Here is a 26,352-nt window from a genome sequence, read left to right on the forward strand (position 1 = left end):
CTCTTAGTTGGGCCTCTAGCCTATTGGTCACAAAGCCATCTCACTTGCACCACTTGTCCTTATGATGACAGCATATGCTTCCACATAGCTGCCATTGTAACCGTAGTCCTTGGCGGGTGCCGCAACACTTTCCGTTAACATATTCCCGGCCACTCTTGCCCAGACTGATGGCATGTGTTTGTTCTGTTTTAGACCTGCCTGCTGTTGCTCGGATCATTGTTTACTACCTGCTTAATTTGACTTTGAATAAAGTAATGGCACTTGGAGCATTTAGGTGGTGCAGCAGTTTTAGACTTGAACAAGGTCACTAAGGCTAAGTAAAGCTGTTTTCTAGTTTTCTTTTATATTATTTTTACTGGCATTTAATAAAAACTAAAAGATCACTGCAGTCAAAATTAATTGAATACTTTTTATATTAGTTTTACAGAAATCCAGTAATGGAAATAAAAAATGTAGTTATTAAAGCTTGGGATCACATCTATCACACACATCTTTCCTTCTCTGGTCAAAATTTCTTAAACACTACCAATAATAGAAATGATTCTGGTTATTAATAATATACTTAGAATATGAATGTTTTATGTAGAATAAAGTAAATGTGAATTAAAACTCCACTGTATTCTCCAACAGTAAAAAAAAGCTTTAGTTAAATCTGTGTTGTATGAACATCGATACTGCAGATGCCAGATTATGCAGACTCAGTCAACTTATGCAGTCTCAGACGTGTGTCTCTTAGACGTGTGGCTGCAGCTGGCTCTGTAATAAAAAATTATTGAAATCAGCATTCACAACCTCTAATCTTTTGTAATTTTATTTCTTAAAATTCTTAATTTATTTTAGTTAAATATCTATTCATTTATTCTGTACTTTCGCACTGTGTTCATGCACCACTGTCCCCTTAAATATATATATACCATATGTGTAATCACATAATTCACCCTATCTGCCTGTAATGTGGAAAAGGTTGGATAATCAGCTCAGCTCATACTGGAGACAAATTCTGTGTCCATTGTTTTTTTTTTTAATGATTCTTTATTATTCCAACATCAAGGTAAAATGTTTAACATGCACTGTTGTTCTACATTGCAACACATTTGGTTATGTGTTAAACCAATACTGAAACGATTTGGATATCCACATATTCAAATAACCACACCCACACTAAGGAACATTACTCAGTCTGACTGTGGCTCAACCCGGCTGCCGAATGAAAAAAAAAATGCTTGCACAGGTGAGTTCCCACAGCCCTGTCAGATGGAGTCAGCAGATAGTTCAGGATGGTGTGGGTGGAACGGTCAGAAACAAGGGCAGGAAAAAGGTTTAGATTTCTCCTGGCAAGTTCTACCCCATGCTATACCGCTAGGCTCACTCTATCAGGATAACGTCCAACACTGATAAAGAGCTTTTTCTTTCCCTTGCTTTGTTTCTAAAAGGTTATTCATTTAAGAAGGCAATAACTGACTATGCTTTCTGGCACTCTTTAGTGCTCTCTTCTTACTTGATCTTTATTTGAAAGAGATCCATGACATATTGACGTCAGTGATGTGTATTTGAATGGCATTGCCATTTCAAATTTCAACTTGGTGAATAACGCATGCTGACATGCTCTTTGGTTTCCACTGATTTTAAAAGGTTTATTAACAAAAACGGAACCTGTATGCTACAGGGCACTTGTTCTTTCATAATAGTGTTATTTACCATACTTTGACAGGTGTAGTCCTGCAAGAAACTGTGTGCAACACACAGTGTGGTGGTGTTTGTACCTCTGGAAAGGTCTTGAATATGTCACTTGGTTGCCAGAAGCAAACTAAGGCAGTTATAATGCCCTGGTAAGTGGGCACACTATTTAGACTCTTCCTTCACTTTGAAGTCGGACTGGTTTATTTCTGATTAGATTAGCTGATTTGCCTTAATGTCAGTGTGAGTAACGTCTACGACTTCTGGAATATTTTGTTGGAAGCAGGCTTGCGTTCCCCAGTGAGGTGAACTCTGTGCTCCGGGGCTTTGGCAGCGTGCTCTAGCGTGGAAGTGTCAAGATGGCCACTTCAAACATGAAAGGCTTGGTGAATTCCAGCAGAGTAATGTCTGCATGCTCAGTGCTCCGAAAAGCCCCCAGATGCCACACCAGAGCAATCGACGTGCTGAGAGGATGAATCAGTCCTGTGGGAAATCAGCCCCCACATTCAAAAAGCTTGACTCATTTGTTAAGCTTTAAGGTGTCCACGTATTTTCGCCAATTCTGCTTGACTAGGCAAGTCAACACCTTCATTATTTTTTCTTTTTTCTACATGTGTGGGTTGGAAGTGCTGCTTAGATAGCTTTTACATCTAAGTTCACCAGCATTCCTCTCTTCACTGCTTACTTTTTCCTGCCTTTTTTCTACACTTTAACACATTGTTCCGTTTCTGCCAATATTTTTGAGTCTCTGAGGAGAGCATGGTATCCACATCACCGTTCTTCCATGCTGCTGTTCTGCCCCATCCCCAACCTCTTCTTTGCAGCAACAGCCGAAACAGTTCGTCTCTTTTAGTTTCACCATTACACACTCGTCAATGTGTACAAAGAAAGTGCCATGTTCTGCTTGAGCAAGTCCTCTCCAGTGTCCCACTATCTGGCCAAGCACACTGGCTGCCTGTTCTAGCCTGAATTGACTGAGCTTTGTCTGCTGGCTCCTCCTGTTGCAGCGTGGGGGACCGGTGCCACATTGTTGCTCTTGGAAGCAATGTCTTAGGAGTATTGTGCATTCTTAAAGAAAACCAGTTCTAGGCAGTATTGTCTACGTACTTGTCTGCAGGGTTGGCATGCCAGACATCTCCATGTAGTTCTGGGTGGTCTTTTTGAAACATTTAATGATTTCGTGGTTTCTGATGTTATGTCATTAACCTGGTATCATGTTCTTGGTTGTCACAACTATAGCTGGTTTGTTTTGTTCTGAATCAGGTAACGACTTTCAAGCGAACACTCCCCTTATTGGTTGGACCTGTCTTAGGCTGGATCTAGAGTGTAAATACAAAACGATGATCCTGAACCTGTATTTTGTACTAGTTCGATATAAAGCTATCCTAGTAAAAGGTATCCTAATATTATACTAGTTAAACACCTGGCAATGATGGGAGCTGTTTAGCTCAGACTTGCGAAGTACACCTGACAATTAGTTCGGATGGAGGTTAGCTCACATTGGAGTGGTTGGTTTGAGGTGACAGTAAGTTTGTTTAGCACCTGCCCAAGACCACCTGTTTTTAAAGATCTTGGGGCTGTTTGCTGACTTAACACGTATCAGAGGAAGTATATACTTTTCCTCTTTCTTCTGGGCTTTGTGAATCCTTGCAAATAATAGAGACAGTGCTAGTGAAGATAATTGGGAATAAATGAATGGATTGACAGTGGAATTCTGCCTTTTTGAGTGAATTGCTACTCTTCAGCAAAGTAGAGATATGACTATGGGTGTAATGCCACAACCCATCAATACCATCAATACTATTTTAAAATACAATTCATTCCTGTTGTATGACACCAAAACGAGTATAGACGATATATTGTCCAGCGCCACCCCCCACCCATTCAACGTTTCACTCACTCCTAATCTTCCTGGCAGAGCTAATCCTGACTGCTGCAGCCAGACTGCCTGACTCAGGGAGTGAACATCCTGTGCCTCCAGGAACAGGACACCTGTCTGGTACAGGGATCAATCCTTATGATTCAGACGTGGTTAAGCTGCATGCTGTTTACCACCACAGCTACACCCCTACCCCACCCTGCGCTTCGGTTGCCACGTGCTGCCCTCAACTTAACCCCACCTCCCTCACTCCCTCCCTCCCCCGCCCACATGCAGGCACTACTGCTGAACTAGCAACCTGATGAAGTGGGTCACAACCTGATTGTAGAATCATGATCAAGTGGAAATTAAGAATAATGCTCTTTAGGCCGGTACTTTGGGATTCAGTGGGTGGCTCCCTGAGGCCTAGCAGAAAGATGATGCAGTGTCCTTAGCCTGATTGCCCAAGTTACTAGTGGGTTATTAGGTTATAAATCAGTGTTTGATACTATTTACATTCACGGCTTTAGCGCTGGCAGTCCAAATATTTTAATAGCCTTAGCGCCTCTATGCTAACCTGTCGAGAGGCTGCATGTGGGCCCATATTGGCACCTAAAAATATTAAGCTGAACTTCTCTGCTGGATCTCATAAACATAGCATTTTGAGGCATACATGTGTCAATGTGCATCGTAGTCATTTTACATTCCTTTATTGTTTTTAAAAACAAAACTGAGACTCCCGTCTTGCCTTTTTTAGTAGGCGGCGTTGAGCTGCAGGTTATTGATGATGTATTGAAGTTCTATTTAAGTAACAAATCAGGACTGCAGTAATAGTAGTAAACCGTAGTACAGATAAAGCAACCACTCCTCCCCCAAATACATGTAACAGGAAGAGCAGGATCGTGACCTGTGGCGCTAAAGCCTAGCACCAGGCTCAGCTGTCTCTCTCCACACCCTCTTCAGCTGCCTCTTTTGGGGACTTGGACATGCAGCAGTCCTCTTGGCAGGCCGTAGCAGTGCCCTGCTCTCTCACCTTTCACTGACGGCTTGGCTGGATGAAATTTCATGTTTTTGTGTGGTGCCCCCTCCAAGGACCCCACGGATCAGCTGATCCTCAGTGGCCTTAAAAGAGGTAATGTGAGAGACAGCCGTGCAGTCAGGCAGCCAGTTACTAAACAACTTTCAATGCAGGGCCTAGTTCTGTGGACCTGACTGGTAGTCCAGTTACATTACAATGCTGATCTGTATCTTATACTGTCCAGATCTGTTGGTAAAATAAATCAATGCTAATAAAACATGTGACAGCTGAAAATAAATCTACATAACAGCACACACTTTTTTTGCATTTACTATGTTGCTGTAAATCACTGTTAACACTTTTAGAACTGGGAGCATTGCAAGTGACAGGATTGGCTACTAATCTGGACCAGAGATTAGTCAGGATGCTCATAGCACACAGTGTAAAGATATAATAATCAGCTAATGGGCTCATCTCTATCCTTCACAGCCTTTATCAGTATTAGAATCACTAAAGCCAGCATTGCAGTAACAATAAACAAGTAGTAAACTATGCCCTCTATTGGCTTTAATTCCACACAGGTGGTGATTGCGCATTAGAGCAGTGGCGGAGGTGCACTTGGGTGTTCAGTGCAACTTAAAGCCAGAGCTAGGGCAAGGAGCCGGGAAAGCAGAGGTGACTGCTGTGCCAGCCAACCCTGACGCGTTGTGCCAAAACTTCAGGAGCTGGGCACCCTACACCGTGCTATTTGAACATCATGCATCTTCAAAAGCCTGCGGGTGTGCCTAGCAAACAGACACTCACCAGCCCTTCTCGGATTCGAGCGGCAGCCCGCTGCCAGGAACACGTTCTCATTCGTCCTTAGTTTTACCTTGCATTCCTCCTTCACGTCATGCCACTTTAATGCTGACTAAACCTTGGAAACGGACAAACAATTTGTTTTTTGATACAAATCAAAATGCAGATTGGATCAAGGTTTTTTTGTGGATTAATATTGTGTTACAAAGCTCCAAAAACAGCAAAAATAGCACACTTGTTGCAGTTACTCAAAAATGTCCTTCTTGCATCTGTTTTTGCAGCTTTTCACTTTGTCTTAATGGGAATCTAAAATCTACTTCAGTCTGACTAATCAGAAACTGTCAATAAACAATGTGATAATGTTAATGATACTGCATGTCGTCAGAATTGTAGATGTTTCAGTCACATGTAATTGTATAGCGTGAAGCATAAGTTAAATAACAATTATTGTATTGTGCATAAAAGACTGTCTTATGCACAGTGCTGACACATTTTCTTTCAAAACACTCAGATAAATACCATGCATCGTAAAGATGTCTTTAAATATGGTGATATGTTTGTACCATACTGATCAGCTCTAGTCATATCTAGTCATACCCCCCCCCCCCCCCCCCCGCCCCCCCAAATAAATCAATATAAAATTTATTGCAGTGCTCAGTGCTGTATAGCTCGTATTCGTTGCTCTATTTTGGTAATGGTAGTGTAACAGTAGCCTGCAGGCTGTAGAATTTGTGATTATAGTAGTCACCATGTCTGGGCCAGTGCTCTGTTATTAGTGCTAGTGACATTGAGTGAGTCAGTCCCAGGGCAGGGGTAACGCTGAACACTGTTCATTAAGAGGCCCTTGGACTCGTCAAAAACAGTCTTCGCTCATGGCTGTATGCATGAGGCTGGGGGAGGACGCGGTCCCTGAACACTTAACATATTGAGGCCTCAAATCTGGAAGCTGTTAGGCAATGTTATGGTAGATTGTAAGCTGTCCAGCTGTCTGCTTTACAGTAACCGTCCCCATCCTCCTCCAGCGAACTGGGTCTCAGAGTATATTGTGATTGTGTACTCGTTGGCCTTATTAAAGGGTTTTACAGGGTACAGACAGACCCTTTTCCCAGATACCAGGCAGAGAACAGCCTGAGCTCTACACTGTCTTCCTGTGAGAAGAGATGAAAGTGAGGGTTTGAGCTGGATGGATGAGTTCTGATTCAGAACCTGATGTTGGTTCCCTTACAAACTGAAATATAAAGATATTTGGTCAAAACTGAACAAAATGAATTTTTCGTCTGAACACATATCACCATGGCATAAATTAAATAGCTTAAGTTTGTTTTTGGAAATCATCCTTGAGAAAACACCACAATATGACTAAAAATGCATATATATATTTTTTTTACATTGTTCTGTATAAGTTATGTTAGGCTTGTCACTTAATAGTACACTTAAATTGTTTATTTTCTTTTTTTTGTAGTTTCATTAGTAGCTACTAAAGTAAAAAGTAAAAGCACCAAGCATGTTTGGTTAACTGCACTTTAAATAAAAGTGGAGACTGTAAAGCTGTGATTGACAAGTTTTCTTTAAGGCATGACTCTTGAAGGGGTTAAATGGGGTTAAAATTGGAGCTTGTATCCTAGTTTACTTCAGCTCTCTGCTTTGGTGGTCTTGGAGATGGCACTTTCTGATTGCTTTTTGACATAGTTTATATGGTTAGATTTTAGGACAGCTATGGTTAAGGTTCACCATCAACATGTAGAACAGGGGACAAACCCGGGTGGCTAGGATCGCGGTCGAATATACTAGCGCTGCCCCGGCTGGAGTTACAGCTGGAAAAAAACGCCTTATTATGAGAAAGGGAGCCCAAGAACATACATGCACTTGAAGAGGTGGATTATGGCATGGATGCAGAATTCGGCACAACTCCTGGTAAGATAGCTCACTAAATTTGTTAAACATGCTGATGTATGTAGCAAAGTTTTGTAGTCGCTCACTAAACTGCAGTGTGAAACCAAAACTAACCGGATCAAACATATACAATGTAACAAAAAATGAACCTCTGTTCACACTGTTCTGGACTTTCAGGTGTGAAACACCTTAAGAAATCCAAACTGATGGATAACTAGCAGTAATTCTTGCTGCATCACCCGTTAATCAGTGAGCGATTAATGGTCTTGCTTAACAGCCCAACAGTGTCAGAAATCTGGGTACTAAACCAACAGCAACCTACTGCTTTGACCACTGAGCCAACACGCTTGCAACAAAGTTAGATCCCTTTGAAAAAAAATTGTAAACACTTTTTACTAATCAGAGAATGGCATGATAATGGCACGGCTCAGACCACCTACAGAACATGGTCTTTTTCTTCCTAAGCCAATCATCAAAGGATCTTTATCATGTAATCTGGCATTCAGCAAGTGGCTTGCACCTTCAGGCAAGCAGGAAATGCTTGTGCGCTTGGTATTTATTGCCAACCGCATTTGTCTGAGGAAAGGCTGATGTACTCTGTTTTTCCTGCTCTCTCCCAGTGCAAGGTAGTCAGTAGTACATCTGCATTTCTTTACATTAGCCTGGCATAGGTAAGCAATAAGAGCGAGAGGCAGCCCTATGCTTTCTGGCAGCTCTCCTTAATCTGCTGATTTTCAGAGCACCTCTAATGATGTGGGACCACCATCGAGGAGGGAAGCACCGCTACCCTCATAACACACTGTGCAGACAGTTCTCTCTGCTGCTCTGCTGCAGGCGCTCTGGTTGATGAACAGCGATCACTGATCATGAGTTCTTGCTTTCTTTCTGTGGCATGGTTACACTCTGCTATGGGAGATGTGCGATGAAGAGCTGATGAAGGACACTTGATCTCGAAGCTCCGTGTGCGATTTCAGTCTTGAGGCAGTATAGGCAGGAAGTTTGCACAATGACTGTTGGTTTTGGGTTCGTGTGAGGAGAAGGGAAGTCTGCTCTGCTCTGTATTTTTACTGTCAGTATGTATTATGTACTGTACTGTGGATAGTTTCAGTGTTGTGGCATAGGGGTGCATGAAAATCTGTATATCGAAGTATGATTATATTTTTGCAGTACTTTATTGATTCTCAAAAACATAATATTGATCTTTAACATTTTCACAGTGTATTTCTGTATGTTTGAATCCAAGCTCAGAAAATGCTTTCTTTTTGCATTTTGTTATAAAATGTAGACATTAGAGACCGACCGATATGGGTTTTTCTAAGGCCGATGCCGATACCGATCATTAGTGGTCAGAGTCAGCCGATGGCCGATGTGACCTGCCGATTTTTAGGGCCGATATGCTATCGTATTATACTTATTTGGCATGCTTAAAATCATACTAGTAAGAGGAGGCACAACAGTTGTAAACTTCACACAATTTATTGAAAATAAGGTTAGCATTTTATAGTGACTTTAATGTTACTATATCACTATATGTTAATAAAAAAATATTAATTTTATTTAGATTGTATTATCCATAACATTTTATTCTATTCATTATATAACATATGTTCTATATACACTATATATTCATGTTTATAGTAGAAATATTATGTTGGCTATTATATAAAATTTACTGTAGGGGCCTACTAATTAACAAATGTATGACTTGTTGCAGTCTGTTAGTCTATTAATTATTCATTTTAATATGTTTAACAGAGTGCAAGAAGACTTCCATAATGTGACAACTTTAGATAGTTACTCCAAAACGGCAAAGCTCATTTCTTCTTCAACTCCATGCAGTTGAAAACGAATGGACATGGGAGGACAATGTTATAAAATGTTCACATTAGGGCTGCAGCTATTATTTTACAAAAATGGGTGACGTTTAAATTAAGAATAAAATTATAAATAATGCAAAAACAGACAGGTGCTGTAATTTAAATATAGCTTTATCTGTTTTTTTTTCTTCTTCAAATGAGCTCCTTAGCCAGAGAAACGCGTCTCATCAGCTGTACTGGAGGTTCGGTGCGTGAGCGGAAAATGAGTTGAGAAAGCTGAAGAGCGCGGACTTTATAGGTTCAGGATAAAATGAGCTTTTATCAGAAAAGTCTGGAGGGGGTTCTAAAGTAGAACCCGACAAAACAGAAAATTCTGCTCATCGTTTCATTTAATATCTAACAGCGCAAACCGCTTTAAACGGGTGAGTTTTACAGCAGAACAGCAGGAGGCGGCATGATTTAATGTCTGTTTGTAGTGAAGGAAAAAGAGATGTTTTATTTTAACTCCATTATTTTAGAAACTATTTGTTTTATTAATTCGTTTACAATAAAGCTTATTTATATACAGTGTTGGGAGTAACGGCGTTAAAACTAACGGCGTTATTAACGCCGTTACTTTTTTTCAGTAACGAGTAATCTAACTAATTACTATGACTGTAACTATAACGCCGTTACCATTTCCGACACCCCGTTACTGCACGTTACTTTAGCAGCTCTATGAACTTTTTTTTTTTATTTCGCTTTGCCCTGGTTAACCCCTCCTCTGTCCGGTGAACTTGAGCTTCTGGCCGCTGTGCCTGTGGTTTGGCGTGGTGAAGTGAGGCACAATTGTGACGATTTGCGTGCTCTAATCAATTCAGTGATTGCCGTGGACAACCCAAGTTCCGAATTAAGGACGTTAAGCTCTTTTTAGCTGCTCCGGTTTTTGTGGTGCTGCTGCTTTCTATTTTAGAGCTTAGATTCTCTGCCCGAATCCCACCTGACCTGAGGACCGACCCGAAATCAGGCTCCTATTTTTATTTTATATAAAGGTCTGGTGTGATAATCACAATGTTGCTAAGTAACCAATTATTATTGTTCACTAAAGCGAACGAAATAGCGAAAATTGAAAGTGAAAAACATTTGTGTTAACTGAATCTAATAAAAACGGTAATTAAAAGGAAAAACATATCTCGAACTGTATTTTGTGTTTATAAAACTAACTAAAACGAACTGAAATTACTGATAGAATACCCTCATTTTTGTGTTTAATTTATTTATAAGCGCTGTTGTACAGCGGAGTTGTACAGCGGGAGTTGTTGTGCCGAGCGCGCGGCACTCGTGGTCCGTTAGTTCTTGTGTAAAGCACTCGCGCTAGCAAGCCCACCCTAAAATGAACAGAAAAAATAAAAACAAAATAAAATTAAACTATAATAAAAATGAAAACTGTAATCACGTAGCTCTGGGCGCACGTGAACGCCTCCGCGTTTGACTTGCAGCATTGTGTGTAGCTGTTCTTAAAAATCATTTAAATTAAATAATAGTTCTATGCTTCTATGTTACAGTGTTAATTAACATAATTCTGATTATATTTCGCTCATTCAATCAGCCCGAAAACAGACAGTTTATGGGGCGGATCGGGTCAGGCTCATAATGACAGTTTATGGTTCGGGCTTGGGCAGAATGTGCACGGGCTCCGTCGGATTTTTTGGGCACGATCTAAGCTCTATTCTCTTTTGGTGAAGCTGTTATATTAATACCATTTTAACGGGCATTAAATTGTTGTTTTTGTCCATTATTTTGTTTTATATATACATATTTCTTTTGAGTGTGGCTTGGTTTGTTAAATTTCATCCCCAGACGCGTTTTTCCGCTTTTTTCAGTATTACAAGTTTTAGTAATTTTCTTTGGTTGTGTGGAGAATTTCGTTTTATTTTTTTGAAATTCGTTAGATTATATTTTTGTCAACATTTTGGGTTTATTTTCGTTTGTTATTTTTTGTTATTTTTCTAATAATAATAGTAAATGCATAATTGATTTCCTTTTTTTGACGGGCGAATAATAAAAAGTAACGCGATAGTTACTTTTACTGGTAACGTGCCCAACACTGTTTATATATAAGGAGAAGTACAGTCCTCTAATAATCCTGACTAACCAGTAATTATTATTTCAGCGCAGCTGATGCTGCGAATATCCTTAAACAGTTTTAGTCCTGCCCTTTTTCATTTCGTCTAAAATAATTTAAATACTGAAAATATCAAGTGTTAATTTGATTTTATTTACTTAGATTTTCGTTTCTGAAGAAGAGACGTCAGTTATTTTATACTAGAGCTTATAGATAGGGCTTGCCTTGCATAGTCAGGGCGCATTCCAAATGCACTCCTGCCATCAACGCTAAGCATAGTTTCGTTTGGAGAGAAATGCTACAACACCGATGCAGTTGAAATTCTATTCTTTTTCAGTAAATGAAGCAACATCACAGATTACTAATCATGAGAGAAAATATAGACTTTGGGACACTGGATTGTAAATATGGATGCCTTACCCGTTGAAAGTCTTGCTCACTCTTGAAACCTTGCGCTGCGTTCCAAGTAGCTGCCCGCAGATGTGCCGGATTAAAATCGGCGCGGCCAAATAAGAAAATCGGCCGATGCCGATTGATAAAAAAATAACAAAAATCGGCCGATTAAATCGGCTGGCCGATCGATCGGTCGGCCTCTAGTAGACATGATTCCAGGTACAAACAAGCCTCATATGTTTAATTACATTAAAACAAGACAGAATGGTTGCTTAAGATGTGCAAATATTTTACATGACTCAACTTGTTGATATGCAGGTTATGCCGTTACTAATCATTGGCTGCTGTTGCTGCTATTTACTGGTTTGAACTTATAACTTCAATTGTGCTTTTTTTCAGTGATTACTGATCCTAGAGCTACACTCCAGTCTTCAGATTAAGGACATTAATATCAAAGCTTGCTGGATTATTGACTTATAGAGTAATCTCTGTATTTTGCAGTATATATCTCAACAACCAAACATCACAATGTCAGTTTTTTTCCAATATTGTGTATCCCTAACTTATACCCATGACACTTTTAGGAATGATGACTGTAAAACTATTCATCCCAATTACAATAGCAGATCATTCTTTTGCCAAGCCCTAGCTTCAGGCATGTTTTACTGCATCTTTCTCATCTTTACTCTGCTCTCCTGCGCATGCTCTCTGCTTTCAGTGAGGGGGAGGCTGGGGAAAGAGAAGCAGAAAGGACTCACTGTGCCAGCGAGTGCAACCTGTTTTCCTCAGACATGCTGGCTAGTAGCAGCCAAGATCAGCAGTGATGGAAAGACCTCAGATGAACTTGGAGAGTTTCCTGAATTAATAAGGAAGAGAGGCCTGGGTGACGATGTTGACTAAAAATAAAAAAAGGCCTGAGGCGTCCATTCCATGCCTCTACTGTCTGTGCTGTCGTGATCTGGGCTGAGGTGGGGGGTTAGCTGGCTTTCTTAGCAATACAGTAAAACGATATAGCTTGCAATGGCGTGAAGTCAGAGCGCAACGGTACACATTAGCTATGGTTTGATTCACGCCATGCTTTGGACATCATGATTTGGTACATCTTGTACGACACACAGTAGTCAAGGTACAGTTTGTTCCACCTGGTGCATAGCGTATAATCCTTGCTGAGGTAGCTGGTACAGCCTGTGATTTATTTGACCACGAAAATGTAAAGAGTGAGCACACACACACTTACTCTCATATTTTTTTGATGGCAAAAAAAACAAAGTGAATCTTTCAGAGTTTGGTGCAAGTCTCATACATCTTGTTAAAAAAAAGTATGACATAAATAAAATAACAACAAAAAAAAACAATCATCTTATTGGTTACACTGCAAGTGGAGGAAGGTTGATTATATTGTGCTTCTAGGGGGGAAACCCTCCCATCTTCAAAGTAGTACACAGAACAAGCTAAAAATCAGTGACTTTTAATATGTGGATTTAATTTTTTTTTTAATTTAGAGTATTTTGGTCTCTGCCCATTCATAGAGATCAGAGCCTTGTCTGGTGGGAAATAACTGGCCGATGATGTTGTAAAGATGGCCTTCAAGTGGACAGACCTCTCTATAAGGGCTTTGGTTTAATATCTGTCTTCTATTCTGTTCTTAGTATTGTTCTTTTTGTTCAGATCCCTCTGTTCAGCTTTTTCCTCTTTTGCTCTGATAGTATTAATAAGGTAGTGTGTTTGTGTTATACTGTGGCAGTCATAAAATTAAACGTATAAATTTAGTGGCAATATGTAACTTTTATGTTTGCTATCACAATATACCCCAGTATATTGTATAGCCCCATTCTTGCCAATACACTGGCTTACTCTTTGATTGTTAATAAACATGATTTTTTTTTTTTTAGTTGTAGCAAAGCTAAATATCATTATTTGAATATTTGAAAAAACTATATTTAAGTTCTCCCACCTTTAGGCTGAACTTCTGTGTTGAGCTAAATCTGAAAGGAAAAGTTGCTGATAGACAGTAGCACCGAATGTTCATGTTTCACCATCAGATATGGAAATACATGGACATGGTTTCCTGTCAGGTGTTCACGGTCGGTCAGCTGTGGGACGCACGCCTTCACTGCTTGCTTCACTGCAGTGCATTGATCTCATTTTCATTCTCCCAGCCTCGACACACCAAGTGATGCACACACTGTTTTGAACAGATTGTCCAGCAGCAGCAGCAGACTGGGAAATATTCAGTGAATATAGGAGCAATCTATCATTTGTTCTGCGTGTGGATCTGAGATTTTGTTAGCTAATGATTATTGAGTTTTGCCCTGTTGAAAAAAAACCCCAAAACAACAACTCTCAAACAAATAAAAAGATGGGCAATGTATGCAGTGAAGAAGTTGCATCACATTTCTTAGATGTGTTTTCTATATGCAGGCTTTTGTTCAAGAAATCATTGCAAAAAACTCATGATATTGTTATTTTCCTTCCGTTTTAAGCAACTGATATAATGATAATAAAATGGAAAAATAATACAATTACACCCTTTTAAAGAGCAATGCACCTTTAATTATTAGGCATATTCAAGTATTGTAGTTGGAGTAGGGCTGTGTGTTGGCAAAACGTTTGCAATAAGATTGTAAGTATTGTGATACAGGGGATATGATTCGATATATTGCAATACTTTAAGCAAGACAATATTTTGTCATTTTATTTAGGAAACTGTATAGTATATAAACACACCATAATGTGTATAAAAACTAAAAAGTACAACACTGCTATGTCGTGGGCAGGGTTTAAAGACAACTAAACAAATTAACCATTCTGACACCAATTAAGAATCATTATTGTATTTTTGAGAGTCAGTACAGTATTGCAAAACTAAATATATCAGTCCTTTTAAGACCACAGGTGAACAATCCTGTCAGATGAAACAGCAGTTTAAGAACAGGCGCTTTGCCTTGGTTCCTATTGTAGACCTGCAGAAAGAAAAAAAAACCCTGCTATTCTCAAAGCAGAGTGGGCCCACAAAGTTTTAATGACTGAGACGCGACAGAAGAGCCAAAAAAGAGAAGAAAAAAAACTGCTCTGCACGTTCTGTGAAGTCTTATGAGGCTCATGCATCGCAGCTGTTGTAAAGGAACTGTTGGACAGTTTTGACTTTCCAGCTGCTGCAACGTGCGAGGCGAAGTCTGATGCAACGGAAAGTAAATACTCACTCATTCAAATGTTTGTGCAAGACGAATTAGCCCGGGCTAAGTTAAACTTCCACTGTGATAGAAGGTAATTAAAGGCACACGGCAAACAGAGGAGCTTCAGAGATCAGATTTGCTTTAAAGAAGCGCTTTATTGGGTAGATTCTCAAGTTGTCATGATTACTTAATGAATTAACTCAGTTACGTGATTTAAGTCAGTTACTTAAATGTACCTTCTCAGTGGATGGCTATGTTTCCCACAGGTCTGATATCCGGATGTGTCAGAGCTATGGTTACAGTGTTGAGGTTTTTACAGTATGATGACACTCTTAAAAAGTATCTACAAAAGTTTTACAGCATTGCAGTAAACAGTATTTTACATGACTCTACTAGCAATTTCCTTTTGTTGCTATTGTTTTTATTTTTATGAACTGATCTTTAAGTTCATGAAAGAATTTCATTTTCAATTTTATGGAGAATGACTATATTTAAAAAATAAAATCTCTCGCTCGTAATGTGGTAATGCTCATTTGAAGTATTTTATGTACATTTGATTTATACCAGTAATAAACAAAGGTATAAACTATGACAACCATCAGTTTGTATTATCTTCTAAAGTGGTGATTTGATCTTGAAGTGAAGTGGTTAGGTATAAACAGGGTGTAAATAAACTCTTATCTGATTGGCTGTGTGTTGCACATGATTTTAAAAAGCAATCTGTGCTGAATTTTAGCATAGATATTTTTGATGTGGCTAAGCAGCCTGCAGGCTGAGTAGCTGGATTTTTTTTTCTGTTTTTGGAGCTTAGTTCCCATGCATGACCTGAGGGATTTAAATGGCCTGTGTCTGAACTTTATAACAGTGCATTCTTCATGTATGTATGAATGTATGTATGCATTTGTGTGTATATATATATATATATATGCTGCAGCTAAGAAGTAGTTATCGAAAACTTGTGTCACTCTGTCTGTCTCTGTCTGTGTGTCTCTGTCTGTCTGTGTGTGTGTGTCTGTCTGTCTGTCTGTCTCTGTCTGTGTCTGTCTCTATCTGTCTGTGTGTGTGGGTTTAAGCATGGAGATCTCTGAAACAATAGTGAAGCGTGGCTGCTGTTCTGGCTTTAGGCTAGTGTGCACGCCCAGTGGTGTTATTGCTGAATGCCGGCAAGGTGATAGGAAATACCATGCATGCATGCACTCACTGACCGGTCTGTCTCTGTCAAAAACACACTCGCTGCTGCAGAGCCCATACTGGCTGCATTAGCCCTCAACAATAAACTCTGTTCAGAAGACACTCCCTCGATCCCAGAGCTCTGTTCAAGACTAGTCAATTGATTCTGGTTTAAAAGAGATTAAATCAGTAGTTTAGCTAAAATTCTGCTTGTTTTTGGTGTAGTTATTAATCGTGAGAGCCATGTGTGGTATCTAAATTTTGTTTTTTAGTACTGCCATTGCTGTTAACACGGTTAACAAGTGATTAACGTGTATTCCGTTATTTAGAGCATGGCTTAAACCAATATCTAAACACATGGGCAAATAATATGAACTTATTGTACTGTTTCTATTTTTCTATAAGCCATCCATTTGTACGTTTAATTTATTTTGCATATTTTACATAAACATCTAGATGTAAATAGTCAGAAAAAAAACATAAGCAATTCTGTTGTAGGGAAGGTTAATAATGTAGACGTCCTGTTCCATTTGTGTTGTATGCTGTATTGGACAGATCAGAGTTATGTAAATTTTACATTTCAAGGTTACATTATTGTATACAAAATTTTTGCTGATTTAGGATTACATAAAACATTTTTCTGGACCTCTGATTGGTCAGGATGTCTACAGCACACAAAAAAAATAAAATATTAAACTGTACTTGGTTGGCTGTGCTGAAGGTCTGTGGAGTGTTTTGGTCTGGTGAACTACTGTTTTATCACATGTGCCCTCCACTGTCTGTATTTTATCTGAAGCATGTCTGTAGACTTTCAGAGGGTGTTTTCCACTGATTAGCCCACCAATCAGCAGCTGATTGCTTAGACAAGTGTCCTCCAGAAAGGTTGCTAGGAGTAAAGTGTCTCCAGAGAGAACTGTTTTGCTTCCTGTTTTTGCCCATATCTGCCTGTGGCCTGCTGGAGCTCGCCTCAAGGTTATCTACATCTTCACAGCCTCCAGCCCTTTATCATTCCTCTGTTCTTTTTCTCTCCCTGGGTCTCTTTCTCTCGCTCTCTTTCACACTCGTGCTCTGTTTTGTGCGTGCTCTCTCCATTCGTATCACTGTAAACTATTTCAGATGCAAGAGAAAAGCCTGCTGAAAGTGGCTTCTGTATGCCCCGTGCTTTGATTACATCTTCCAGCAGATGATACACAACTGTTATGTCCCTGAGCTCATGAATATTTGAGAAGTTGTAGGGCTTTGCAGTGTTTTAGATCATCCAGAAACATTAAATACATCTCTGGGCGTAGGACAGAACAATATTTGCAAGCGGCACATTTAGCAACAACACAGCACTTAAAGCTTGGCTGCAAACATTTCCATAAACGTTCATCACAGAAATTAAAACTACAAATTATGGAAAGCAGTTTTTCCTCTGATGTCTAAACAGCCTGCTCGGGGACAACTTTGCTAGATTATGCTTCTAGCAGGTTACATTACATGCACAAATCGCCTCCACTCAGTTTGGGTCTAAATAATTTTTTTTTGTTTGTGCAGTTGCACGCTCGCTCTCACATTTTCGAAAACTCGTACCCCAATACAAATGTTTAAATGCGTTTTTTATTAGGGCTGCATTGAGGCTGGATTAAACCTAATGGGTCTTGGGAAAAAAATTAATTTTTAATGGATCTCAATGTAGAAATGTCAGTGTAAAAAGATTTAGTCCTTTCATCTAGAAGTTTAAACGAAAAATAGTATTTAGAAACACAACTGCCAGATTTGCTCACACTGACTTGTCTAACCAGATTCCCCTCTCAAGAGTACATAATTTAGCCCAGTGTAGTAAGTATCAGCAGAGCTAGTAGACACTGCTGATGGCACTGGGATTAATAGAGAATTTCTGCATAGAAATTTATGAACTCTTGCAACAAGTGCTTGGAATTACATTTGGTTGACTTTAAAGTAAAGTACGTTTAATTTTGAGGGAGGAAAAAAGCACAGAGCATTACAGCCCTGCACAATGATGTGTTACCAAGTTTGCACAGCATCTAACCTCACTCCTGATCTGTATCTTCACCAAGAAACACTGATTGATTGGTCCGTCAAAGTCAAAGTGGTTTTTATTGTCATTTCAGCTATATACAGAGTACAGAGTAGTGAAACGAAACAATGTTCCTCCAAGGACCATGGTGCACATAAACACAGTGTAGACAGAACAATAGTGCAACAGTACAAAAGTGCAGACAGACAATACAACACCATACAGACAAAGAATAATAAATAACAAGACAGTGTGCAAATTTTGCAGTGTGCAAAAAAGACCAGGTGAGGTAGTAATTACTCTATTACACAGTGTGCAATAGAGTCCAGTGAGGTAGTAGGGTTTTTAGTGCTTTCCATTTTCTGGGGTAAGTGGGGTAAGAGTGTGTGTGCATGTACAGAAAAAAACATCAGTTCAGTCTCTGCAGTTAAGGAGTCTGATGGCTTGGGGGTAGAAGCTGTTGCAGAATCTGGTCGTGCTGGACCGGATGCTGCGGTACCTTCTTCCCGAAGGCAGGAGGGAGAACAGTTCGTGTGAGGGATGAGTGGGGTCATTCACAATGCTGGTTGCTTTGCGGATGCTGCGGGTGGTGTAAATGTCCGTGATGGAGGGGAGAGAGACGCCGATGATCCTCTCAGCTGTCCTCACAATAAGCTGGAGGGTCTTGCGGTCAGATACGGTGCAGGTCCCAAACCAGGCAGTGATGCAGCTGCTTAGGATGCTCTCAATGGTCCCTCTATAGAAGAGTGTGAGGATGGGTGGAGGGAGACGGGCCTTTCTCAGCTTCCGGAGGAAGTAGAGACGCTGCTGGGCTTTCTTGGCTGTAGAGCTGGTCCAGGTGAGGTTATCTGCTAAGTGGACAACAAGGAACTTGGTGCTCTTAACAATCTCCACAGAGGACCCGTCGATGTTGAGTGGAGAGTGGGTGTGTTGTGCTCTCCTGAAGTCAACAACCATTTCCTTTGTCTTGTCCACATTCAGGTGAAGGTTGTTGACTGTACACCAGTCTGTCAGCCGCTGCACCTCCTCTCTGTATGCTGACTCGTCGCCTTTGGTGATGAGACCCAGCACGGTTGTATCATTGGCGAACTTGATAAAGCTGTTAGAACTGTGTTTTGCAGCACAGTCATGAGTCAGCAGGGTGAACAGCAGAGGACTCAGGACACTGCCCTGGGGGGCCCCCGTGTTCAGTGTGATGGTGCTGGAGGTGCTGCCCCCGAACCGGACTGACTGGGGTCTCCCCGTCAGAAAGTCCAGGATCCAGTTGCAGAGGGGGGTGTTGAGGCCGAGCGAGCTTAGCTTCCTGATGAGGTTCTGTGGGATGATGGTGTTGAATGCTGAACTGAAGTCTATAAACAGCATTCTGACGTAAGTGTCCTTCTTCTCCAGGTGGGTGAGGGAGAGATGAAGGGTGGTGGTGATGGCATTGTCCGTGGAGCGATTGGGACGATATGCAAACTGCAGGGGGTCCAGTGAAGAGGGCAGTTGTGTCTTGATGTTCCTCATGACTAGCCTCTCGAAGCACTTCATGATGATGGGTGTAAGTGCAACGGGACAGTAGTCATTGAGGCAGGACACTGTGGACTTCTTCGGCACGGGGACGATGGTGGTGGACTTGAGGCACGTTGGGACAGTGGCGCTGCACAGGGAGATGTTGAAGATGTCCGTGAGAACATCTGTCAGCTGGTCTGCGCACTCCCTGAGCACTCTGCCGGGGATGTTGTCTGGTCCTGCAGCTTTTCGTGGGTTGACTCTGCGCAGAGTGTTCCTCACATCCACTGCAGTCAGGCACAACACCTGCTCGTCCGGCTTGGGCATGGTCTTTCTCGCCATCGTGTTGTTTTGTGCCTCAAACCGTGCATAAAAGTTGTTTAGGGCATCAGGGAGGGAGGCATCACGTTCACAGGACGGTGGCATTGTCCTGTAGTTGGTGATTGCCTGGATGCCCTGCCACATGCGCCGCGCGTCACCCGTGTCCTTGAAGTGGCTGTGGATTCTCTGGGCGTGTGCGCGCTTTGCCACTCTGATAGCTCTTGACAGGTCGGCTCTCGCTTTCCTCAGGGCCACCTTGTCACCCACTCTGAAGGCGGAGTCGCGGGTCCTCAGCAGCGCACGTACCTCAGCAGTCATCCAAGGCTTCTGGTTTGGGCGTGTAGTGATGGTCTTGGAGACAGTGACATCATCAATACACTTGCTGATGTAGCCAGTGACTAATGCTGCATACTCCTCCAAATCAACAGAATCGCCTTCAGTAGCAGCCTCCCTAAACATGTCCCATGCAGTACACTCAAAACAGTCCTGAAGGGCAGAGATGGAGCCTGCCGGCCAGGTTTTCACCTGCTTCTGAACTGGTCTGGAGCGTCTGATGAGTGGTGTGTATGTTGGTGTCAGCCAAACACACATGTGATCCGAGAAAGCGAGGTGGGGGCGGGGCTCCACCCGGTACGCGCTGGGGATGTTTGTGTAAACAAGATCCAACGCGCTCGCTCCTCTCGTTGCAAAGTTCACATGTTGGTGTAATTTAGGGAGCACTGACTTGAGATTTGCATGGTTGAAATCTTTATCTCTGTCTTAAACAGAGATGTAAAAAAATAGATGAGTTGAAGCATTGTGATGTTTTGTTTTGCAAAATTACTATTATTATTATTATTATTATTATTAATTTACACAAAGTTTAGAGTCAGACAGTGATTCATTTTGTATTGTATTTAGAACATTGACCACTAGAGGGCAGTAATCTGCTATAAGATTCCACTGATCTAAATGAAAGAAAAATGTAAATGTCAGAAGTGATTTAAACAATCAATATTGCGCACAGTATTGCAATATACAGCAGCATATTGAATCATATTCCCTGTATCTTGATGCGTATTTTATCGGCAAGTTATTGCTGCACCATTTGTGTTGGTCCATTCATCGCAAAATATTCCAAAATATAGAGAGCAGCTGATTTTATCAAGTGATGTAAAATGATAGTTCTGGAGTTTTGATCTGATTAAAACAGTATGCATAATATTTCAACAGCATTGCTCAACACGCAGGCAGATTGTGTGGGCTCAGTCTCGCTGGGGTCATCTGAGTTGATTCAGCTCAAATGAGAAGAAATTAGGAGAAGAAAATCTCACCCAAGCAATGAAAAAAAAAAAAAAAGTGCCTGCATTTCATCCTGTCAGACTAATTTCATCCTGCCAGGCTTCACCAGCGGTATCCCCATATTCAGCCTGCAGTACCCATCCCTAATGCCTGCCCATGGCCATTTTGGAAACTGTGAATGTGCCCTCCATCAAGAGGCACGTTATGCGCACATGAGCTGGGAGCTGTGAGCCCAGGCTGAGCAGTTCTTCTAAATGTAGGGCAGTCTTGTGCTAAAGCTGGTGTTTTCCTTGCTGGTGCTCTGACCTGAATCAGTTTTTCCTCTCCCCCGTTACAATGCGCTCTTATTTAGAATGATAGCAGAGGACTCGGGCTGAGTTATACGTAGGGCTGGCTGAGTGGAAGGTGCGGACTGGATTTGTGTGTAAGACGGACTGGGGGCTCTTAGCGTTAGCCTTGGTTTGCTTAGACTGGAGGCAGGTTCACTGAGAGATCCTGGCAGGGTAAACTGTTAATATTGGAGCATGAGGAAAAAGTGTGTTTGAGAGAATAACAAGTATATGCTTTTTTATTTAGTCTATAGAGCAACTTAACATTTTGTTTTTTTAATAAATCAAAAAATAATAAGATTGCAGTTATAATATATGCAGTTTCTAAGCTGCTGCTGATAATAGAACTTTTGGGTTCTGCTTCTAGTCTTTCTTACAGTAAATAAAACCAGTATGCTTTCCCTTTTAAGTGCATTGATTCTGAAGTATTTTTAATGTTTTTGATATTTTTTAAAGACCCAGATTTACGCTTTATAGTTTATTCAAGTTTTAGATATATAGCTTCTAAAATATCCTGAAAAAATGTATATAAAGTCCTAAAATTTTGAGATACATTATGTCCATTATTTGATTTATAACATATAAAAGTGGCAAAATGTAATGCCACAAATGCTATACTACTTATATATTTAATTAGTGTAGAATAGTGAGTCAATCAGTGGAGATTCCCTGGCCAGGCGCACTACCTGAAGCACAATATTGAAGCAGATGTTTAGTCCACATGTGTATTAGTGGCCATGTATCTCAGGTAAAATGAGTTCAATAATCAAGTCAAATTTCAGGCTGTGCAAATTTGCCACTAATCTAAATCCCACTTTAAGTAGGGACTTAGTGGCTTTTCTGAGTAAATGAGAGGGGATTTTGTCCTGATAATAATGGCATATCCCAATCTCAAATGAGATTTGTAAAAAAAAGTACATTTTGATTAATCTATTAATCTTTATTCCACTGTAATTAATCAAATAGCTCTTTTGGGTCTCCACTTACTTCAGTTGTATTTATTTGGAGAAGTCTTTCTAGTGATTTGCAGCAGTTGCGACTGTGCAGAATTGTAGCTACATTGTGTGAGTTTCGTTTTTGTTGGAGCCAAACCTGAGGCCGAATCTTTCAGAACACTTTGCCAGTGGCTGATTTCCCTCTGTGAAGTTTAAAATGTTCAGAAACTTGTTGCTGCTGGTTTTTCAGCTTTTTGCTCTTTTTGTTGTTGTTGTTTGAGGCCTGAAGCGAAGGCTTTTCAGGACCCATCAAACCTTTACAAAGCAGGCGCCACCTTTACTCCAAATCTCAGAGAAACAGCTGGCTTTCTCCTTCACTCAGTGCCACTGGCGCCTCTGGCAAAACCAAAACAGTCCTCTCAGATGACTGTGGTGGATTTGTTGTGGCTTCGGCTGCACTTTGATGGCTAAATCTTTAAGTCTATTTAAATTTTCTTGTCTATTTTCTTCATTGGCCTCGTAACACCCAAAGAACACAAAACCCAGAATGCAGAGTGAGATCCAGTTTTGATGATTGTTGAACATGAACGAATTAAGCTGTAGCCCGAATATTGATGTTTTTGTTGTGATAACCACTTTGTACTTTTAGATCAGTAGAAACTGTACTGTGAAATTTACAAAAAAAGTGCCTTTTAATGTTTTCCATCTAGATCAGTTAGGACTATCACAAGAATTACATTATCGATTTATCCTAATATTTAGACATTAGCTCAGTTTTAGTTTAGCTTAAAATTGCCCATAGTGCTTGTTTAAAGAGAAAAGCCCATTAATCTAAATGAGCAGATAGGTTGATTTAATTTATTCAATTTATTCAGTGTATAAAATAGTTTTAATAATTATAGATTAATTGTTTATTATATTTTTGTCTTAAATCTGTGTTAAAATAACAATAGTATTGTTTGGTGCAATTATTTCTGTCACCAAGCTAAGAGAAACTTGTTTTTACTTACTTACTTTACTTTACTTACTGCATACAGCTTTGTGGGCATCTGAATGAAACAAAAATAATGATAAAGATTTCTCATATGCTACTGTTTATTACAGTACAACATTATTACACATTAATACAGTATACATACTAATGGACATTTTATACATCAGATGTGGAGCTTAACATGCATTTCAGTATAAACTAATGCTAAATCTGATGAGCATAGCTATATTTATCTCTGTTCAACCATAGTCATCATCCAGTGTCTGTCAGCAGTGTCTGTGCCAGATCCATCTCAGTGATGAATGCAAGGCTGTGCAGATGTGTTGACACTAATGACAGATGTATGTAGATCGCTTGCAGACAGTTTGAAAGAAGAAACGTCTGATTTGTCTATAATTTGTCTGGAACTCTAACGTGCTCCGCTCTGCTTTTCCTCTCCAGTGTGTCCGAAGGAGTGCGGCCAGCGGGCGTGCACTGCCAGTAACGAGTGCTGCCACCCTCAGTGCCTGGGCAGCTGCACAGTGCCGGACAGCGACAGGGCCTGCGCCGCCTGCCAGCATTACTACCACGAGGGCCGCTGCGTGCCGGACTGCCCCCCTGGCACCTACAAGTTCGAGGGCTGGCGCTGCATCACCATGGACCTCTGCTCCAGGGTGCACCTGCCTGACTACGACCGCTTCGTCATCCACGGTGGAGAGTGCATGGCAGACTGCCCGCCGGGATTCACCCGCAATGAGAGCCAGAGGTACTGTGGCCAGTCACATGAGGGGAAAAACACAGTTATAGAGAATCTACCAGATCATTACAATAGAAGTAAAAGTTCTGGCACCCAAATTTTTGTTGCTTTAGTTCAGTTAAAAGGTTCTAAAACTTTTTGCACCATATACTGTATCACCCACGGTCACACAAAAAAAACTTTAAAATACCACCACTGGGGCTGCTGTGTTCATCTTTCTCAATTTCAAACTGCAAAATATAGATTATTGCTATTGGTCAATGCAGTATGCCTGCTGAGACATCTGTGAAAGCCTGTGACTGAGAGAAATAGCAGGAGTGTTCAAACTACGAGAGTCCTGTTGTAGGACCTATGAAACTAATATTAATAATTAATAATAGCTCTCTAGTAATGATAGTGAAGAATTGAATGGTGGCTTTTTACATACAGGGTTTAATTGATTAAGCAATAAACACAAACAAATCTGATCATACAAATTTAGTTTTAATCTTTGTATGAGAAACCAACCCATAGTGTATCTAGATGATCAAGAACAGTAACATTTGTGAAAAAAATGCCATATTTGAGCTTTTCATGTGTAGAAGCATTTTTTTTTATATATAACTTCTTGATACAGTGGGCTGCATTTTATTAATAAAACAAAAATGATAAAGGTTCATCGTATACTGCTGTTCATTACAGAGCAGGATAATTTACAGCAGCAATATAAACACTATGGTATGTGCTTTCTTGCACCTTACACAGAAATCAACTGAATATTTGACTGTTGCAGTGTTTAATGTATTTTTTTTACTAATTAAATTTTTATAGCACTTTTCATACATCAATAAAGCTCAAAGTGTTTTACAGTTCAATATACAAAATAAATCATTATTTTAACCTAGCTATATTAATAATATTTAAAATGAATAAGCATAAGAATAACACCAATACACCGCTTAATTCAAGCACGAGTAAAATTGGGGAAAATCATATAAATAAAAACAAATATATATTAAGAAAGAAATAAAGATGGGTTATATGTATTTAGAATGGGGATGTCAATGCTTTAAAAATAAATGAGACATTTCTTTACTAAACCAAATTAAAAACTCAAATAATAAAAGTTGTTTAATCATAATTTTGCTGTGTTTTTGTGTAATTTGGCACTTCAGCTGTTGTGATGCATTTCATGAAGATCTCTCCAAGTGTTGCAGTGTCACGCTTTTGCCATTACACCAACCCTCAGGGAGATACTGCCGCTTTCCTCAAATTAACACCGACAGCAAGGCCTGGTGCCAAGATGCTAGCCTTTGGTCTTTGAGCCTGTGGCCTTTTGAAATGAATTGGTCGGCTAATCCATAGCTGTCTCTAGTTATTTAAGTCCCTACTTCGTCTGCCACGTGATTGGTAGATCACTGGGCTCGGCTCAGGCCCCGCTGGTTTGTTAAAGAGCAGACCAGCTCAAAGAATGTATGTTGCCTACTTCCAACTTGCTGACGTTCTGCTGTGGTTGTATGCTCTAGCACTGTGAACCTGAAGTAGGTTAGTCCAATAAAGTGCTAGTGGCCTGGGAATGCAGCAAGCTTGCAGTATACAGGTCGTGTGCTACGCCAGGAATAGCTATTTGCAATTCAATAAGCCTGTTAAGAGGCATTTTGTAGACCACTCGCTATAGCGTCGCCGCTCCTGTGGCAGGTTGTGACCTTTATGTCGATTAACAGCATTTTAATCTGAGGTGAGGTTTAAAACTCAGGTTACTCGTATGTATTATAAGTAAATCTCTGACTTTTCACTTAGTGGGAAAGTTGAGAAAAGTTTGCTGTGAAATTCATTCATTGGATTTTTACTGATTTCTGACTGTTCTGGGATCTGTAATTACTTAACCAAGAGACCGTATAACCTGTGTTTTAAATGATTGATTTCAGTTTCAGAAGTGAAGCTCTAACCTAATGACGTATTTTTGTGTGTGTGTGTTTCAGCATGTTCTGCAGTGCCTGTGATGGCTTGTGTGACAAAATCTGTGATGGAAAAGTAATCGACTCTGTGGATTCTGCACAGTCCTTGAAGGGCTGCACTGTTATCAAAGGCAATCTTCACATCAACATCCGCCGTGGCAGTAAGTAACGGGATCTAAACATTTCTACACTTCCATCAGTTGTAACTTGATTGGACTGTTTTACTGTCCATGTCCACAAACTGTGCATGTTTTTATATATATATATATATATATATATATATATATATATATATATATATATATATATATATATATATATATATATATATATTTGGCCTCTCTTCCCCCACATGTTTCTAGTATATACGTTTATCAGCTGAAGATAAAAAAGTTTTCTCAACA

At 40.2% G+C, this 26,352-nt stretch overlaps 1 protein-coding gene across 1 annotated transcript in view; it reads left to right on the plus strand.

Annotated features, from left to right (window-relative positions):
* igf1rb (insulin-like growth factor 1b receptor) overlaps positions 1-26,352 on the plus strand; it is an 87,880-nt gene that overhangs the window by 33,611 nt on the left and 27,917 nt on the right. The window contains exons 3-4 of the mRNA XM_007246144.4: positions 23,717-24,020; positions 25,973-26,109. Of these exons, the coding sequence (XP_007246206.3) occupies positions 23,717-24,020; positions 25,973-26,109 (441 nt within the window). The remainder of the gene's footprint in view (positions 1-23,716; positions 24,021-25,972; positions 26,110-26,352) is intronic.

The sequence above is a fragment of the Astyanax mexicanus genome, chromosome 16 (assembly GCF_023375975.1).
Source record: "Astyanax mexicanus isolate ESR-SI-001 chromosome 16, AstMex3_surface, whole genome shotgun sequence".
NCBI lineage: Eukaryota > Metazoa > Chordata > Actinopteri > Characiformes > Acestrorhamphidae > Astyanax > Astyanax mexicanus.